This window comes from Trichoplusia ni, chromosome 17 (genome assembly GCF_003590095.1).
Source record: "Trichoplusia ni isolate ovarian cell line Hi5 chromosome 17, tn1, whole genome shotgun sequence".
In the NCBI taxonomy this organism is placed as follows: Eukaryota; Metazoa; Arthropoda; class Insecta; order Lepidoptera; family Noctuidae; genus Trichoplusia; species Trichoplusia ni.
Genome location: NC_039494.1, coordinates 6,215,868 through 6,237,241, shown reverse-complemented (window position 1 = coordinate 6,237,241; position 21,374 = coordinate 6,215,868). Strand labels below are relative to the sequence as shown.

Here is a 21,374-nt window from a genome sequence, read left to right as displayed (position 1 = left end):
ACCAACAGCGGGACAAGGTAATGTGCGTGTCAAATTGCAAGACTGCGAGAGAACAATTAGAGACGTTTATTATGTGCCTAATCTTTCAGCAAATTTGCTTTCTGTTAGTTCTTTAGTTAAGAAAGGTTATACAGTAACTTTTAATAAATAGGAATGTATTGTATCTGATGATGATGAAGTTTTGGCAACAGCCACTCATAGGAATGGTATATATCAACTTGATGCCATTGATCAGCCTTTGTGTGGGGGGGGAGGTAATACCAGTTTTGCTTCTTTCAGTTCAGTTACCAAGAAAACAGTCTAGTGATGAGACTGTTATGTTTTCTTCATCAAGCTCATCAGAAGGTACAGTGAAAGTGGAGTCTCAGGAAATGTGGCACCGTAGACTTGGCCATTTGAACTCCAGGAGTATGGCACTCATGAATAAAGGTATGGTAACAGGTATTAAATATAATTCAGATATTTTTAATCCTGGTGTTGCCTGCATTGAAGGTAAACAGACTCGTGCTCCCTTTCCTAAAAAGTCATACACACGAGCAACTCAGTTACTAGGATTAGTTCACACTGACTTATGTGGACCAATGCCAACGCAGTCTATAGGTGGTGCTAGATATTTTCTGATATTCATTGACGATTTCAGTAGGAAAACGTTTGTTTATTTTTTGCATAATAAAGATGAAGTTTTTGAACATTTTAGGAATTTTAAAAACTTAGTGGAAAATGAAACTAACCACAAGATTAAAATTATACGCAGTGACAATGGTGGTGAATTTGTTAACTGTAAATTACAGGCTTATCTGAAAGAGAATGGAATCAAACATCACACAACGGTCCCGTATTCTCCACAACAAAATGGTGTGGCAGAAAGGGCAAACAGGACCATTGTTGAGAAGGCCAGGTGTATGCTAAAGGATGGATGCCTGGACAACAAATTCTGGGCAGAAGCTGTCAATACTGCTGTATATCTCAAAAACCGGACACCAACGAAGGCTCTAATTGGACAAGTACCTGAGGAAAAATGGAGGAATAAAAAAGTAGATGTTAGTCATTTACGTATTTTTGGCTGTATTGCCTATGCTGTTACCCCGATTAGAAACAAATTGGATTCAAAATCCAAGCAGTATGTTTTTGTTGGGTACTGTGAAAGTACAAAAGGTTTTCGTCTGTTGGATCCTGATAAATCATACAAGTGTGTCAAAGCACGAGATGTGATTTTCTTGGAGAATAAATTTTTCAATAATAGGTCACATGATGATAATTTTGACTCTGTGTTCATCGAATTTCCTCAGAATGGTGCTCCGGGGAAACCTGTGAATGTTGTTCATGACCCAGAATCAATCCTGGATAATGACCAATGCTCACAGCATATTGAACGATCTGAGCCAAGCCAGTCTGAACCATCCACCGTAAGACCAGAGTTTTCTGATGACCAAAGGAGAAGAACACGGTCAAGCATAATTACAGTGCATGATTCAGACAGTGAGGTTGACACCACTTTAGAATCAATTTTTTCTGCGGATCCCACATAGGTTCCAGGTAGCTCAACATTGAATGAGACGACATCAGATTCATCTTTATATGAAGATCTCGATGAGACTGGGATGACTGTCCTGTTGGTTAAAGAACTATGCAACGACGATGATGTACCAGGAACGGTGCAAGAAGCTTTGGCAGGCACGGAATCAATTGAGTGGAAAACAGCTATGACAGATGAGTATAAATCTTTTAATGACAACAAATGTTGGACTCTAGTAAAGAAACCAAATAATCAGAAACCAATAAAGTGCAGATGGGTTTTTAAAAAAAAGAAAGGTCTGAATGGTGAACTCTTGAGCTACAAAGCACGGCTGGTGGCTAAAGGTTACTCGCAGAAATTTGGAGTTGATTATGAAGAGACTTTCTCTCCGGTGGTAAGACACTCAACTATTAGAACTTTACTTGCCATTGCTGCTGAATTTAATATGGACATTGATCATCTTGATGTTAAGACTGCCTTTTTGAATGGCAACCTGAATGAAACCGTCTATATGGAACAACCAGAAGGTTTCATAGTAAAAGGTAAAGAAAACTTTGTGTACAAACTACATAAAGCTATTTATGGCTTAAAGCAAGCTTCAAAAATGTGGTATGAGAGAATAAACGAAGTATTATTACAGAAAATGCACTTCAAAAGGATAACTTCAGAACCATGTGTATTTTACATGAGAAGTAATAGTGATTTAATAATAATTGCACTCTATGTCGATGACATTTTATTGTTTTCTAGCAATTCAACTTTGAAAGAAAAGGTGAAATGTGAACTTATGAACACTTTTAAAATGAAGGATTTTGGACCTGCACACCACGTTCTTGGAATGCGAGTTAATAAAAGTCAAAATAAAGTTACACTTGATCAAACTGGATACATAAAAAGGGTATTGGAGAAGTTTAACATGACGGATTGCAAACCTGCAAAAACTCCACTAGAAAAAGGAATCAAATTACCTAAAGGTGATAATAAAAGTACAAATTCTCATTACAGGAATTTGCTTGGCTGTCTCATGTATATAGCGGTGTGCACCCGACCAGATATCGCTCATGCTGTGAGTGTGCTCAGTCAATTTAACGAGTGTCACACTGAACATCATTGGAAAGCCTTGAAGCGTGTCCTTCGCTATCTTAAAGGTACTGCTAACTATGGATTAGTTTTTCAGAAGAGTGGTATGGATGTAACAGCTTATGTAGATGCTGACTGGGGTGGAAATGAACTTGATCGTAAGTCTTTCACTGGTTTTATTTTTAAGCTTGGTAATTCATTGATCTCTTGGGAAAGTCGCAAACAAAAGACTGTTGCCCTCTCCAGCACAGAGGCTGAATATATGGCACTTTCAGATTGTTGTAAGGAAGCTCTTTTTGTAAGAAGTTTTCTTAATGAATTGTTGAACAGTAATTGTAAAGTAACATTGTATAATGATAACCAGTCTGCTCAAAAGTTAACTACTAATTGTATGTATCATAATAGAACTAAGCACATAGATGTGAGGCATCATTTCATTAGAGAAAATATAAAGAAAAACATTGTTAATGTTAAGTATTTGTCTACAGATTTAATGATTGCAGATGTGTTGACAAAACCTTTGACAAAAGAAAAACATGATCAATTTGTAAATGGATTATGTTTATATAATTTATAATAAAGTTTATTTTCAGGTTTTAAAACATCTCTCACTTTAAGTACTTAATATCTCGCATTCTTTGTGATATTGTATTATTATTTTTTTTGTGTAATTCTGTTATGTAACTACTTCTAGTTATTTGCTTATGACATTGGTTTAAGGGGTAGTATTAGAACTGTCTTTGTAAACACAACGTCATAGAAATAAAGTAATGGTATTATTAGGTGAAATGGGTCACGCATAATACGCTTTGTAACTAACCTTGTAAACAGTTCATAGCAATTGGGTCCCTAATAATGACCTAGCTGTCACTTTCCTTTTGCCTTACCGCTGAGATTCATGTACATCGTGCTCGGACGTTTTCCTAATTATAATCTTTTACAATCATACTGGTGTTTGAGTTTCCATCCATAATCCATCATTTTTTATATTTTACAACCTCATTCCTCAATATTTTCTACACAGGCGGCATGAGAACTTAGCTCAGCCGTGGGACTTTACCACTTTGGTACTGTTTAAGTAATTTGTAGTCCTCTGTTCTACAAGAATAAAAACTGAACCCTACGACTTTAATGCTAAGGCTCCGCTGCCTGTCCGTCCGTCTGCCACCAGGCTATAGCTCATGAATCGCGATAACTACACAGTTAAAATTCAGATCATGTTTATCTGATGATCTTATAACAAAAACACTAACAATATGGTTGTTACCCTGTTGGGCACGCAAACATGAAGGCATACCGGTATTAACACAAATATAATCGAAGATGAGGAGAAAAAAAAAGAGGAGCTCGTGGCTCAGCTACAGTTGATCCGTAGATGGAAGACCGTCTTTATCATAATGAGTTCCTCTGTGTTTCGGAAGACACGTTGAATTGTGGGTCCCGGCTGTTATTCATACATCTTTGACAGTCGTTACAGGTAGTTAGAAGGTAGAAAGCCTGACAACCAGTCTAACTAAGGGGGATCGTGTTGCCCAGGTAACCGGTTTGAGGAGGTCTGAGAGGCAGCCGCTCTTTGTGAAACACTGGTACTTAGCTGAATCTGGTTAGAATGGAAGCCGACCCCAACATAGTTGGGAAAAGGCTAGGCTGACGATGATAATCGATAAAAATTCCCGTGACTTTATAGGGCTGAGGTGACCGGCGACCAAAAGCAGTGTCGTGCGCGATAATTAGTGAAATGCTCGGAACGTACATTATATCTAAATGTTGCGCCGCGCTCATCCAAGCCATTCATGAATAAGTTAATTGGTTCGGAGCAAATGTTGGCGTTAGGCGCGCTGCAAACCGCTTTATGATTTCAAAGTTTTTGAATATGATTTTAAAACAATGTAGGTAATGGAGTTCTGTGTGCTAATCTAATAGGATAATTTACAAACGATCTGCATGAGTGCTTTAAATATTTTTTTAGCGAGCTTTTAATTGTTCAATTATAAGTGAGTTGTGTGTATTTTCACGAATCGAGTCAAAAGAGGAAAAAATTGTGAAAGAAGGATGAGTTACTTCTGCTCTACAGTTAAAAGGTTTGGGCTCAAAATTATATAATTATGCCTTGCATCCCCTTGCCTTGAAGAAAAGATAAATCATATAGTTATTGATAAAACAAACTACGAGCAACAAGCCTAACTCTATTGTATCTACATAGTACGCTACCTTTGTACCAGCTATGACGTAAAACTTAATGAATAACCGTGGCCCGACTGAAATACAGGCTGAAATTACTGCATTAATTCGTTCAGCGATATTTATTATAGCATAATTATTAGTAGAGGAGACAGGGCCTTGGGTAGGGGAGCGCCGGCAACTCTAGACCTATCTGTTTAATAAAATGTGTAAAGACGGTAAATTATACGATTAATTACGATGATTAATGCTCCATGGCTCGGGAAACGAGGAAAACATTGTAAGGGCCCGTACAGATATTATGACTTAATTAAATAATTCTTATGAACCCTTGATTTTTGAAGACCTGTCCTGAGTTTAAGGCAAACTGCACCTTATTCAACTCTATTGGATCATACTTGTTTAATTTACTCCTATAACCTCTTCTTGTACAACAATTAGAAAATCAGAGGCAAGTTTTGTTTTCAGAAAAAATGTTGCTTTTGATTGTCAGATATTAGTTCTAAGAGTAAAACAAATCTTAGTTGCACAAGTGATAAGAGTTTTTGTCCTACAGAGATTTATGTGTTTAATATGCGATGACAAACAGTCAAGTATGCGCGATGACATGAAAAAAATACTCGCTTCATTTAAAATCTAATAGATTCCCAAATAAATCAAATCCATTTATTTATGTACATACATTTTAACAATCGGATTAAAAAATAACATTTAATGCAACCATTACCTACACTTTTTATTTATATGATAATAGCTGTTGTCCGCGGACCCGCTCGCTAAAAATCGAAAATGATCCTACGGGAACATAAAATCGGGATAAAAACTATTCTGTGCTAATCATGTTATAAATACGACCTCCGTGGTCGAGTGGTGTACACACCAGTTTCAAGGTGTCGCTAGCTCTGAGGTCCCGGGTTCGATCCCCGGTCGGGTCAATATAAAAGTTCACATTTCTACATTGTCTCGGGTCTGGGTGTTTGTGGTACCTTCGTTGTATCTGAATTCCATAACACAAGTGCTTTAGCAACTTACTTTGGGTTCAGAGCAATGTATGTGATGTTGTCCGCATTTATTTATTAAAAAAAAAAATCGTGTACCAAGGTTCGTCTGAATCCGTTTAGTGTTTTTGCGTAAAAGAGGGAGAAACATCCATACAAACAAACTTTCGCTTTTTTTATTTATAACTAGCTTTTCGGCCGCGGCTTCGCATGCATCGAGGTCGGTTATATCGCGTTTTCAAGAGAACTCGTCAAAAGTCCGGGATAAAAACCATCCTATGTTCTTTCTCAAGGTCAACTCTATCTCTGTAGCAAATTTCATTAAAATCAGTTCAGTGGTTTAGTCGTGAAAGCGTAATAGACAGACAGACAGAGCTACTTTCGCATTTATAATATTAGTAGGGATAATAGTTGATTACTGAGTAACATGCAATTTCAAAACTCACTATTCAATCCTATATTCAGGCAATATTTTCCACTTGATATAAACCTCAACGAATAAATTCGGACTACACAACATTAAATTTTTGGTAAAATCATTTAATCAAAAGGATCCTCTGGTCTTCACAATGATGAAATTCGATCAGGTATAGTTATTGAAGTATGAAACATTTACGGAATTAATTCGCTGAATTACAAAATTGGCTTAATAATAGCTGGTGTGAGTATAATATAGAACCGAGGTTGTTCGAGATGGAATAATTACATCATATTTCATTCACTTCAAGGCTGAATGCCGACGGATCTGTACTCGAGTGGTGATTAAGATTTTAAATACTTTCAGTTCATTTGACGACAAGTTACGAAGGTTGTGGTATTGTTATAGTATTAAGCTTCTTGTACACAAGACAACACAAAGATCCGATATCCAATAACTTTTACAAGTCACCCTTGAGTGTCATGCTGTTTAAATGAAACGGAATAGAGGAAAAAGAAATGTATTTAAACTTTAGATCGTCACTTGTGAAGGTGACGTCCACACGTACAGCTGCTTATTCACATACAGAAAGACACCCAGACTTAGCACAAGTATTCGTGGATCACACAAATGTTTGTGCTACGCGGGGATCGAACCAGCGACACGCCGCGCACAGTGGGTTTGGTGTGGTGACCTCAACCACTCAGCTATCCGTGCAGCCGTTAAAACGACGTCTAACAATTAATAGGTGTCCTTACCTTATACGTGCCGAGGTGTTCGACGACGCAGGGCAAGCTGGCATCCCTGCCGAGCGCCACCGTCACGTTGGGGATAGGCTCCGCGAAGCGAGGCTCCTCCGTCAGAACTGGAAACAAGAAGCACTATTAAGCCTGAAATCACTGAAGAAAACGCTTAAGCTACTGTAAAATTTATTTTTGAAACAGTGACTTGGATTTCTTGCCGTTTAGAAATAATATTTTAAAAGTGCCTGGAAAACGGAGTATTTTAAATAAAAAAAGCGTTATCCATAGGCCTAATTATTTAAAAGTCATTTTTTTATATTTTTTATTATTACTTGCCCACAGACTGTGAACATAAGTAAGAGACAGGATAAAAGCACGAAACTTGAAAACTGAAAAAATGCTTTCATTTCCCCGTCTATTTCAGTAGGTACTTTATTTCTGTTTCTAAAACAATAACGCTTATTTCTGAGATATTCGACTCAATGTATTTTTTGCAAGTTTTTTACTCATGGTTCTTTTCCACTCTTAAAAATTTCTAACTATGTTCAAACTTGAAAATTTTCTTAAACCGACACAAGGTCGTAGATAAACTCTAAACATACAAACGAAACAAGACATGAAAACCTCACATCTCAAAAACTCCAAATAAAAAGTACAACTCTGATAAATAAAAGCAAATTTGAGTGGAGTTGAATGTAAAAGCGCTTAGATTGATATTTTTAATCAACCGCAAAGTTAGGAGGCGCTGTCGGCTCGTTATGACAAGCAAAATATTGTTTATTACGCAACTTTGGTGGACTCCCCTCGGTTGGATCAGGCGGTGATAGCGTTGAGACTGTAAAGGGTACGAGACCTCGGCTAGGGGCACACTGATCGAGAACAATTTACAAATAGGATTATTGAAACCGCCTTTACTTGAAGTTTGTCGTAGTTAGCCTCTAACAGAATTAAAATCTTTGAACTGTGCTCTTCTTTGTACTATAGTATAGATATAGAATTCAGTAAGATTCATTTTTTTACCACGTGATTAGGCTGAAAATCATTTTCCGCTGTATCATAATAGTATATTAAAATAGACTATTCTACCAAGATAACTATTCTCATGCAAAACCTTGTGTAAATGAAAATATTGTTTTACAAACAAACTGTATTCTAAATGGAACAAAAAATTTGGGTATTTTTGTAAAAATACCAATACTATTATTTACTGCGGGCTCGGAGAGGTCACGTAGGTACGGTTCAATACGCTGAATATCGAACTATCATACTATATGACTTGATTCTTTTGCATATCGTTTTATCTAAATTCAAAGATAATAAGTATTTAAACATATTATACGTGAAAAAATTCAATCAATTTAAAGTACACATTTACAGTCAATGATAATAAAATAACGAAAACCGATCGTTTCCCTTCGATTAAAATATTAAGCATGCATGAAAGGCTCCAATGGGATCTTGTTCGACGTTTATAAGGATAATACGGGATAACTGCCTGTTCGATAAGGATTAAAGTTGACTTTATTACATCAGTGAATACCTGAACGACCCTTATAAACTGCGCTAATGTTTACTTTCCGACAATTTACATTAACTTCCACACCTTCATTATCCGCAAGATAAAATACAGAAAGGGAACCGAGTTCGCGTCATGTTAAACAGAAAGCAAAAACAGACGAGTTTGTTTAAGATTCATAACTGGGAATCACCGCGCCGTTGTACACACAGCCTAATGACTCAGACTTCGCCGAGTATGGTAATTAAAAGTACGTTACAAACTCCGCTGTTTATATCATTCGAGGGAAAAATGTACGGCTCTCTAAATGTACCAACATTTTCTTCGAGCAAACAACGGTAATTTTTTATCAATAGAACATTTTTGTACATCAGTCGTTAGATTATTTCGCTTGCCGATGGTATGATTACTTTCTTAGAATAGGGCCTGTTCTTATTTACGTATTAATAGCAGGAAGATGAAATGTTATACTCTTCAACGTTTATACATTTGGAGTCTTTGAGAGCTGAGACAGATGCCTCATTGATCTTCATGATTCTTTTGATAGAAACCTCTTTGTATTAAAGTACATAAGTCTAATCTTGGTTCGACGGGACGTGGGCGTGTAACTGTACACCTCTAAATATCTTGTTCTGTTTTCTCAGATACTCCTATTTTGTTATGGAAACTAATACATTCGCTTGCTACTATTTTTATTATAACTTTCTTGATAAAACAAGACTTAAGTATGAATATACATACTTAATTCATGTCGAATACACCAAATTTACACCTATAAATATTGCCACTTTTATTAATATGTTAATCAAAACCATTTCTACTCGAAATATTTGTCTCATAATCCTTTTGAAGTCACTTAATATTTCATAACACTTTTAAGACTCCGTGCAGCACTGTTCAGGTGACAGGTTTATAACTTTATTACCCGTAAAACAAATAAAACAGCATTTTGCTCTCTCCGAGCACCGTTCGCTGATTAACTTTAATTTTGTTCAACACACAGACACACACTCACACATACACGGATCATTTGAATACTTATTCTTCTTACAGTATTTCTTTGTTTCTTTGTCGGCTGATCGGTGCTCAAAGCTACTGAATATTTACAAGTATTTAAAATAGCCATTTATTTGAATGGTTTTCTCGGGAATTTGGTTCCAAACGTATTTTTTAAATATAAAATTCATCATTGTCTTTTAAATCAAAACGACTCTAAATCGTAGGCAAGAGTTAAAGCGATAGTATCTGTCATCAGTTAAAATACATTTTGAGAATGCAATAAAATAATTTTCAAATTCTTCTTAGAACAATTCGTAATTTGGAATAGCTATGAATTTTATATTTTATTCAGAGCTCGTTTGAAAGAAAAGTAATATTGTTTCTTGAGTGTGACATTTTTCAACTTGTTTACGCAAGCGAGCCCAGCATCTGCGTGTCTTGGCATTTATAAATTTACATCGCTAAATTGAGTGTACGCCTGACGCGTTGTATAAACATGTTGCGCGGATGCCTTTTGGAGTTTGCCGCTTTATATCTTATTGCAAATGATGTTGTCTACTCACTCCTGTTTAACGGCATTTGGTTTTTATACGATCACGTCAGCGACACTTTGGTTTATTTTGTCTCTGATATTTGGAAGAATTGTATCGTTTCTTACTCGAAGGTTAGTTTTTTCAAGAAATCCGTTTTGGTGTTACTCATTTTAAGTATTCATTTACTCATATTATATTACTATAATATTTGCTTATAATACTGACCAAATATTTCAACCCATTCCATAACTTCAAATAGCACAGCAATCTCGTTGATTAACATCATTTTAAATTCACGTCTCTCACATCCAGACCCAAACTAAAATTACGTGGAAACACAAATTGATCGACACCACGACTAATTTAATAACCAATTACTCTGTCTATACCCCTAGTTATACTCCTCGGAGATATGAGCCGCGAGATTTAATTACTCGAGTTGAGAGTCCCTCAAAATATTGTCTTCATTAAGGGCTCACTCCCTTTGTGTCGCGTTTTATTCGAAAAGTTCGCGTGTAATTTCGGAAAACTTAGTTAGGTGGCCTGTTAACGTCCGCGTTCCTGATTCTCATCACATTTAAATGTGTTAAGGTTTATGTGTGGAATTCGTTTGTATGCCTTCGAGTTTTTTATGTTCTATAGATATTAATTTCCTTTTGAGACCAATGAGTTTAAAAGTGAATAACATTACAACGGAAACAAGAAAGAAATGAAACTTCACCAACAGTCTGAACTAATAGAACAGAGGAATAAGTCAACATGGAGGGTTTCCTTTTATTTTACATTCACGCGGTAAGATGAACGTAAATAATGTTTTCTCTAAAAGCAATTTTATTTTTATTTGAAATCACTATTTTACGACTCGAAGCCACTGAACCGAGATCCACAAAAAACGCAGCGTTTCGGAAAATAAAGACTTCCTTTCCTTAATAAATAGACTTTATAATAAAATAAATATTGGTAAACCGATAGCGAAATATAAAATTACGATAAATAACCCAATTAATCAAGTCTGTGATTTAAGGCAGCAGTTGTATATTGACTTGTATGTCGGTGAGTTGAAATTTACATAATGCATCTGAGCAGGTATAACTTAAATGATGAAACTTGGATGCTTCTGGATATTGGTAATTTATATTGCTGTTGTATAATATGTATAAACAGTAAATACAATTTAGTTCGTTGTTATTAATTTTTATATTCTTTTTTTTTCATACTAAACATTCTGATTATGATTCAACATCGTGTTGTCCTATTAAAAAAAAGTTAACGAAAAGTAATAAAAGTTTACCTCTTCCAGAAAAATCGACACAAAAGACTCCACAGCACAGCACTTCATCTTTCCATTTAACACAAGGTAAAATAGACAATGTGTCCTACTGAACCAGTGCGGTCTATAAAAATATGAAAACATCGAAATTTTAAAAAGAGGTTGGTAGTATGCTTACCTTGGCATATAATGGTGATGATCTGTATGACGCTGATTGCGAAGCTCCTCCAGGGTCCGCGGCGGGTCATGGTGCGTCACGTTCGCATCGCGCGACAATACAACCTCATGTGCCTTTCCCACGCTCGCAGTTTCTTGTCACCATCTATAAAAACAAAGACCTTTTAAGCTTTTGAAAATAAGCATGCGTATAAGAAATCTCTATAGAAGTTTTCCATTGCTGTTTAACGTCCCGAAATAAATTTTTGGTTTTCCTTCTTAATTGGCTGTTTTATCAATACGGTATTATTCCTCTATGGTCGTTACGTGAATTGTCCGTCACTGACAGAAATTTTCATACCGACATTTCCCCGAAAACGGTAATGGTTCCTATGCACAAAATTGGAATATCCCAGGTCAGCCAGAGACTTTTTATCTTTTTGTGTCAGAACATGTTCTGCCTTATCTATAAAAAGATTAGTCGGGGATATTCTACCCAATTTTGTCTTAACAATTCGGTTTTGATGCATGATTAGAAAACTAAAAAGATAAGAAGAGCAAATTCAAAAATAAAAAGGAAAATTCAACAAAGAAATGAACTAAAACAATATTTTAGGTTAGCATTAATCATTCATGCCGCAAAATTAAAGCTACGTATAAATATAACCATAGTTTTCCACGTAATATTATATTCACCCTGGTCGGATACTAGACAAATACGACCGTCCCCTAGATGTAATCCGTTTGCACCCCCTTACGATACCCGCGGGAAACGATGGGGTACAATACGGAACCGGCAAGCATACAGAAACAGTAGAAAATATTTTGGAAATTCTTGAAACAATGCTATGGTGGGGTGGAAAATGTGAACACTCCGAAAATAACTCCGCATCCCCGCCCTGTTGGCATCGTGTTCGAAAATTGTTATTTTCGCGCGTATTTTGGTTTGGAAATTGTACCCGATAAATGGCAAGGTTTTTGTCGTATGTGCCTCGATTAATGAAACGTGAGTGCACCGGTACACCTGTACCCTTCAGGGCGAAGGGCAATTTACCTAACTACTGGTTTAATTTTAGAGTGTTTCAAAAATTAAGTCCCATGAATTTGAAACTTCCATTCAAAGTAAAACAAACCATCAACTACTTATATGTACCCATATACTTAAACATTAGTAATTTCATTAATTTTGCCAGCCTATTTCCTCGCATTTAACAAAACGCTGTTATCATTACAACCAATAAGTTTTGCAATGTCAATACTGATATAAATTGATAAACGAATGGGGTTGCCCGGCAATTAATCACATGCCACTGTATTTAATGTTTATCACGTATTGTGAATAAATTAACAATAAAATGATAACGATTTCGAAGCATTATCGTATTTCGGGGTTTCTGGTGTTATTTGGTTAAATGTACTAAACCAGGGTAATCCCTTAGATTATAGGTTATATATTAATTGAGTATTAACGGCTGGCCTGTTATTCATGACTAGGGTATTATCGTCATGCTGTTAAGGAAGGAGGAAATAAGCAATAAACATATTTTATACTGTTCTTTGTTGACTTGAATTTTACGAGATAAGGTATTAGGATGGAAAAATATATTTACGATCCATAGGTATTTTTTTCGAAAAACACTCAAAAAAGTACTCTCTATGACAGCAAAAAGCTAGAAATTACTTGTATTGACGTAAAGTCAAGTAAAGTAAAAGAATTATAAAAATAATTTAAGTTTCTTTTTCGTCTTAATGTACAATTCTGTCAAAAACAATTGACTTAATTCTTATTTCCATTTGCTAAGTTCTGAGTACCTGGAAGTAATTCAGAGATAACCAATAATTAATTCTTACCAAGAATGAAATCGTGTATGATAAATGGCACGAGTAGCTTGTATTGAGTGTTATTGAATACCTCGCCGTGTATTCAGTTCACCTTTGTCTACCTCTTTGGGGAATACGATCGTGATTGTTTAGCACTATAACAGTGGCAAACTAAGCCGACATTTGGATCTAAATCTGTCAGCCGAGTCGGCTTAATCGATATGGTTGAGGAGTGGCGGCTAGTTCATCAGTATTTAAAATCACTGCGCTTGGTTCTGTTTTCATTTGTGGTTTAGATCTAATCTGGTGTCTTTTTTCTTTAAGATTCTTTTTTTCTCTTATGTGTTACTAATATAACCGTGACTAGGTTAAAAACTATAATTTCTCTAATAATTTGAGTTGCAAATATTAAATAAATCATCTTTCATCATCATCTTTTTAATTATACCAAAACCAAGAGCGCGGACTAAATGAAGAAGAAAAAAACATTTCTTAAAAATGACAATTCACTCCGAAAAAGTGTACGAATCAATCATATTCCCATTTCATCCAATCCGTCATTCGAACACAACTTGATAACATTTGCAAAACATAAACAGAGCAAAACAAGAGACAGTGGAGCGACAAAATATTCTGTTAAGCCGTCGCTCGATTTGCATTAGGGCACAAATGAAGTTAGAATTGAGCAGGCGACTCGTTAAGTAGCCACAAACGAGTCATCTGAGGTCGCGACTCAGCGCCCGAGACAAAGGCTCTCCGAACGACTCAAGTTAAGAAAGATGAGCGACTCTATCAGAAAAGTGAATCAATTCTCCAATTGATGAAACTTTATGGTATGATGTTTGAAAGAAAATTTTTAATCTTACTGGTCACTTTTTTCTGCTGATAAAGATTTCAAAGAAACTGATTATGCTTTTGAGGTCCAGATTAATTTGAAACTTACGTTAATTAAAATGAGTAGGTAATTTGCCAAAAATAAAAGTGATTGCGAGAGATTATTTAGAGAATCATTTATAGGCAATCAAAAGTCGACGTTATTTTTTAGTAAAAGCAGTGATATATGAAATAGAGTACAATATCCGAAGCAAACTGATCCATTCCAAAATAGATAAGAGATAGTAACGAAACTCGACAATACATGCAGCTAACCAAATATAGAAATAGTTCTTCTTGTTCGTAGATTCAAGCTCCATTATAGACTGTCATTGCTTCGACCACAGCCGTCGGCTCCAACGGAAGTCAGTGGCGCTCGTGCCCAGAAACTTGATTTATCCCGCGATCAAATTCAATTGTGTCAAACGAGAAATTGACTAAAAATTCTACTGTCGCTCCTCCATTCCGTTGCCACGTTACATTTTTTAAACCTTTAACATTTTGATTTTAATTCTATAAAAGAGCTTCTTTGTTCTTTGAGTATTATGCAGAATAATCTTTATTTGACACCGGATTGTCATCATCATTGTAAAGGGCATTTACTTGTCACTAAGTCTATGTAATTATGAATTGTTTTTCATTATTTGCGAACTGCAATTTACACATCGAAATTTTCGTTATGATTATTGGTCATCTTGCATATTATACATGTATAATTAAAATATAATTATTGATTATAATGATAATTTTGAACTCTTAAGGGTAATTAATGTATTTGATTTGATTAATAAAATAGTAAGCTCTGTTATTGAACAGTTTCGACGATCTATTTTTAACTGGAGCCGAAACAAATAAATTACTTATTGATATGCAATTCGAATAAGTTTTTTTAACATGAATAAATACAGCACGCCGTCAAATATAAACAATACGTATTTATACAAATAGATTATCAAGCAGTACCAATCTATTCCTATATTTAAATTTCGAATAAAAGTAACCCGCAACTCAAAGCAACATCTAAATAAAGTCGTACAAATTTGGTCGGCTCCCAAAAGTTGTATAAACCGGCGAGACGCCAACAATACATCATTACTTTCCCGTTATTTATTGCGGAATCCTCGTCGCTTACTGACGGACATCATCATTGCTCCATTACAAGCAAATATTACTGATAAAAAGCCCCCAAAGGCCCGTATAATGAAAAAATAACAGCGGTTAATGCGGCCCCTGATCGGCTAATACCCTGTATAAATATCCCACTACCGTACCATTATCACCGATAAAAATGTTTTGCCCGTCAATATTATCGCAAATTTTCGTATCCAATACTTGTTTTGTTCGTTGGAAATCAATCGGTGGCGCTTTTGTAATAGAATTGTGAATTGAAACGCGATCGATTGTAGGGTCGTCGCAAACCGCTGCGGGCGGACATCGTCTGGTTGTGATTCATCTTTACGACGCTGTCGCTCCCAACTTTATGCAGGGCTGACACTTGACACTTTTATTCCGATTTTTTATGAGTACTTCAAGCAGGTTAAGGTTTTCAGGAATTTGTTAGATGATTTTATTTACCAACATAAACTCAGATTCTGTACCTACTCATCCCACATGAGAAAGACTACAGTAGTAAAATTTACAACTATTTAAATTTAAATGAAGATGTAAAATATGCAAATAGATATGCCTAGCATGCAGAAACAATCTAAATACAAAATGTTACATGTTATAATTGTATTGGAGAAGTCGTTAGAGAACGGAAATAATGAGGTCAAAATAATTTTGCCAACTCTCTGTGCGTATTATGGTGTGATATTATTTTAGTAATGTTTGACTAATTTAACACAATTTGTGACTATCATGGCTTAGTTTTGGTCAAACGATAACAAACAATTGAGCCCTGACAAAATACTGTAGTTTAGAACGGCATTATTGGAAACTTTTAATGACAATTTTATACTGTTTATTGAAACTTAACTAAGTGATATTTAAATTATACCTATACTCCCATCTGATACTATTACCAAATAACACGATAGCCATCGGCGTCCTTACAAGTTACGTAAAATAGAAAATAGTCGTTCATTTACAACAAACATAGGGATAATTTTGTTCTGAATTTCGTAATGAGTTTAGGATGTTAGGCGAAAGGGTATAACAATATAACTACAACAATACCTCCGAGCTATAGGTATTCAAAGTAATTTTCTTATTCTGAAGGAATACAACAAAAACAGTAATAAACTTTGAATTTGACCTTTGATAAGCATCCTAATAATCGTAATAAAGTTATTTAATTCGCGTAACCCTAAGTTGTGCCGTAGGGCAGCGCCCAGTCCCTCACCCAAGTATTCGTCGTTCATTTTGCTAAAAACCCAGTCGGTACGTTTTGTTTGGGGAAGCCCTGTTTATCTTGTACTTCCGAGGCTCAAGCTATCATTACCTTGTAATAACGTTCGAACATACGCTTAATTTGTTTTTAGAATGTTATCCTTTGATATCCTTTATGTTGTATATTCTGGCAACGTATGTATTTCTACAAATAAAATGTTATCTCGCTGTGGGTATGCTTGAATAAATGTTATAAGATAAATCATTATAAGATTGTAATAATAATATCAGCCTGTTAATGACCGCTGCCAGGCTACTTCCTTATTCCTTCCCACTTGAAGGTTCTTGGCATAAATTTCAATAAAAATATTATTATCCAGCCAGTAACACGTAGTTTAAATTCATAAAAAAACATGATTCCCCATTATCCTCAATCAAAGCTTAATTATTATTACAAATACACAACTTGAACCTGCACATGATGGTCCTCCAGAATATCCCAAATACAATTCATAGTTCAACAATTTGTCGGATAACGATTCTTTAAAGCCGGAGCAAGCAATCTAACATGGGTTTAATAAATTGTTGGCGCAACTACAACGCTATTACCGAGGACAAAGTAGAAATTCACTGGCTAAAAGCCTGGAACCAAAAGCGTCCCTGTTGTTACTGTATTTTGTGATTTAGCTATTTTGGTAACTTTACTTGGATGATGGAACTAGGTTAAATATGTTTTAAGTGCTTTTCTTCACTATTCTGTGTTCGAGAAGTTTTAAATGTATTATGAGCTTTCGTTCGTTTTTCTACTAGATGTTCTTGGCAAACGTTTAAATGTAAAGTTAAGTAAAAAGTATTTAATTGAAAATTGTGTTTTTGGTTCTGAAAATGTATTGAGACACGTTTTTATTCCACGTAACAAGTTACTGGTGGGCAGTATCTAATCTTTATTATAAGAAGTCTAATATCAAAATAAATCGATTAGCTTCGAACTTATGAAAATAATAAGCAATTAATTAAAGAAATCCTACTCATTTCAGGAGCAGTGATAAAAATAGAAGAATCCCACGCACAAAGCCTAATAAAAGTAAGAAAGGAAAATCACTAATTACTTAATCTTTTACAAGGGATCATTCATAAGATATGTAAAAATGTATCATATACATTTAGGTGCGGTTAAGTTTAACTAGATGGCAGCACTAAACTTTTTTAGTTTGATCTAAAGACTGACATTGTCACTGCTCCTGTATTTATGATAACCATAATCAAAATTGTTTATCCGATTAAAAAATGTGGATGTAAAAATAAATTCCGAACACAATAAAAATCATGCATATCATTCTCCACGTTTTTAATCTTCAATAATTTTTTTGTTGTCCCACATAAAGTCTCAACACTGATCAAAAACCCACTTTCTCTTCCAAAGATGTGTTTTAGTATTTCAAGCATCATATTATTGTAAAATTCTGTAGCATCAGCTGAGTGTGTGAGGGTGATAGTCGGTTTAACTGGAGCGCCCTCAAGCCGCGATTAATCTTCAGCCTTACGTGTGAACCTTGGCGTGCCCGAAATGGGATTTAGATTGTTGCTCCTAGGTTTATTAGCTTAAAACTTTCCTTAGTTTACCTTCCCTGTTTAGTTGCTGTTGCTTTTAACTTCTGTTAATCGTAAACTTTAGTAAGGTGCGATACGGTAGTGTTAAGAAAAGTAGAAAATTTTGTTTTAATACAACTTAAAGAAATCTGTCCAATTAATTTCGGTTTTTGATGACCTTATTTTCATTTCAAGTAAATAGTACTCTAATTCTGCTTTTATAAAAAAATATATTTTATAAATAAATTTTGATAACTCCCGTTGCATAAAAATGCGCTCAATTTTCATTTTAAAAAATAAACCTTCTTAAATCCTTCTGTCATAAAAAAAAAAAACTTTAAAGCAATTTTGCCTGCCTGTCACGATTTCACAGCTTAACAGATAAACCTATAACATATATAAAACCTGTATACGCTTAGTTTTGTGAAAACATTTGAATTACTTTATGTCAACCGGCATCCACGTTAAATCGTAGACAGTATTTTTTTTTTATAATAATTACTATTTAGAAACCGTCTAGTAAGGTTAATAGTGTTATTTTTTTAATTATCCTACAAAGGCCCATCAGAGGCTCATGAGATTCAAACGAGTTTGGAATACGGACGTGCGGGAAATGATCAAAGCAGAGGATATTTGCATCAGTGTTAGTAGAGTGACAGAGGAAGGGATGTATGTGAACTATACGCAGAAATGTGTAGGCGAAATACTCTAGCGGAGAGAGCAGTACAGAGGTCTAGATTTGAAGAGATCATAGGTGATAAATTTAACAAACCGGGATGTCATTAAAGAAATATCTGCGACATTTTAATTTTGACAAGCCTGTCGGTCCTGCCTGCTATACCAGAGGTCGTGGGTTCGATTTCCACCCAGGACAAAAGTCTGTGTGATGAGCACGATCATTTGTTTTATGTTAAAATACGTAATTTATATAGGAATTTAGAAACATATTAGTATATTTCATAATTCCTTTCCGTTCCAATATCAGTTGTCGAGCACTTATACGAGCTTTGGTTAGTTTGAGACTAGATGGCGTTGGTGAAAGTTGCGAAATAAAATGTCTCGTCTTCTCTCAATTATCTTTTGCGTTATAATTCTATTTTTACTTTAGACAGATAAATACGAATAATTCAAAGATAAGGATTTAATTAAATATGACCCCGAGCACATTAGCCGATCATTTTTCATCATCTCAAATTCTTTTATGGGCATCTATTGAAAAATTCTAAATCGGGAAATCTTCGATGCGCCGATCATTTTTTGCGTCAGAACCAATACTTCCGAGGGTTATAGTATAATACGATTAAATTGAAAATGTTAAACCTTTCGCCCGGTAATAAGGAGCGTGACTATCAACATTTTCCCAACGTCTTATGTAACGGTATTAAGAGGCCCGCAAATGAGTTTGAGAGTTTTATTATGAACGATGTCACGATTGAAGGGAAATAAAAACGAAGGGTGTTGAAATGTTTTGCCTTTTAAAATTGATTTTCTGGTCAAACTTCATTATCATTCTTCGAGTGGCAAATGCCTCGGGGCCGGAGCGGATTCTTGAAGCAGCAATACTTTAACGTGCATTGTATCTATAAGCACACAACACAGTTCTTTTGTTCTGCACTTTATCTAAAATGATCTTCGAGTAGAACACGATTTAGCAGAAATGTTTCTTAAAGCCAAACAGATACAGTGTTGGTTTAGCACTATATCGGTATATGTTGAATAAAACGTTAAGTGTGGGAGGTTCACCGAACGTACAGCTATTTCAGTAATATTCCTTTTCACGTGGGTTCCCTAAGAATTGGGCACCCAATTTTTGTGAGTGCAATTTAAGGGCAAATAAATATTGTAGTGCAAATGTAAAATTTTTTTGATTATACTTAGAAAGTCTGTTTGTATTACCAGCCATTTATGTTGTTGTATATAATTTCATAATACAACTCTGTTTTCCACCGAAATCTTGTGAAATAGCTTTCGTTTACTAAAATTAAACTTAATTTTCTAATACCCGCGCTCGTTAATACGAAAGTGCAAGCGTGCAATGAATCAGCAAAGTTATCGGGCGGAATCGTTTAGGGATCCTAATTTGGCAAGAAACTTAGATGTTCATGTAAAATATGCACCTTGGAATCTAATGGGACTTTTATAGTTGCAAAGTAGAACACAAATGAATAAATAAATAGTACTTAGTACGATAATAATTATACGTTCGCACTGTGTGTTGTAGTTTTTAAACTGGAGCGCAATTGTTGGTACTTTAAATGGTATCATCTGTATAACTTACGTTGTATTGTTTTTTTGTTTCATATAATACCTTTAAGTTCTTTGTTACTGGCATCGCTTAAAATAGCAATGTAGCTTTTTTAGTTATGCTGTTTTAAACATATTGGCAGTACACAGTCTGAAAGTCTGGAAATATATTAAAGAAAGTTTTCAACTTTTTAACATATTCATTGCGTCTCAAAACAATAATATAAAGTCGGTATTATTATTTCAAGCAGAGACAGTGTGACTGATACATATTTAATAAAACTTTCGGCTGAACAAAAACATGGGACCTACCGGCGCACGTAAATCCACATTATTTCCGAGCAGCATTTAAAGTTTCATTCCCAGTGTCACAGGCAGTACCCACAGCCACCCCGAAACAGGGGAGACACCCAGCGGAGGAGTAAAATGAAATATAGGCGGGCACGAGCTCCGTGGAGCGTTTTTTATTGCCGCTATGTGTAAAGCTTGTAGAAAAAAATTACTCTCACTTACTTTTTTATTTGAGTAACACAGGGACGCCTGAGTTCTCTGAGAGGCGCGAAGACACAAGATTCAGTGAACAAGTATTCTCGTTATAAACACCTGGTTTTGATTGATCGTTGAGAGCCGAGGAGTGTCCGTTTTCTATTACCGGTGAGGAGGAATTACGTGTTCATACTTTGTAGTTCGTAAACTGGGTTATACAGATACTCCTGAACAAATTGCGCGAGTCCCTTTGTCTGCAGAATTATTTTCAGGATGAAAATGAAATGATAATTTTCAGAGAGTGTTCACATAAAAAAAGCATATCAACATTTATATAGCTTCAATGTCTTCTAAGTCCACATCTGCGAGGCCCCGGTATAAGGTGATGATAATTTTTTCGCACCCTCCTCGAATATTGCCCTCCAAACGTCTTTATTTGCAGCCGCGCGTAATTGTCGAAAAGCGAAATAATGGTTGGATTACATCCACCCCAGGCCTGTGTTCAGCGTTTAATATAACTTTTTTAAGGTATCTTGCCTCCGAATTTGTTGTTGTTGAGTTGTGAATTGAAAACGGCGATTGTATTAATGTTTTGTTTGCGTTAAATTTTCTATCTGTT

The 21,374-nt window shown here is 35.3% G+C and overlaps 1 protein-coding gene across 1 annotated transcript in view; it reads right to left on the bottom strand.

Annotated features, from left to right (window-relative positions):
* Positions 1–21,374, bottom strand: part of LOC113502562 (lachesin-like) — an 85,218-nt gene that overhangs the window by 36,583 nt on the left and 27,261 nt on the right. Inside the window, exons 3-4 of the mRNA XM_026884175.1 lie at positions 11,433–11,576; positions 6,952–7,058 (exon numbers count right to left, since the gene is read on the bottom strand). Of these exons, the coding sequence (XP_026739976.1) occupies positions 6,952–7,058; positions 11,433–11,502 (177 nt within the window). The 5' untranslated portion in view covers positions 11,503–11,576. The remainder of the gene's footprint in view (positions 1–6,951; positions 7,059–11,432; positions 11,577–21,374) is intronic.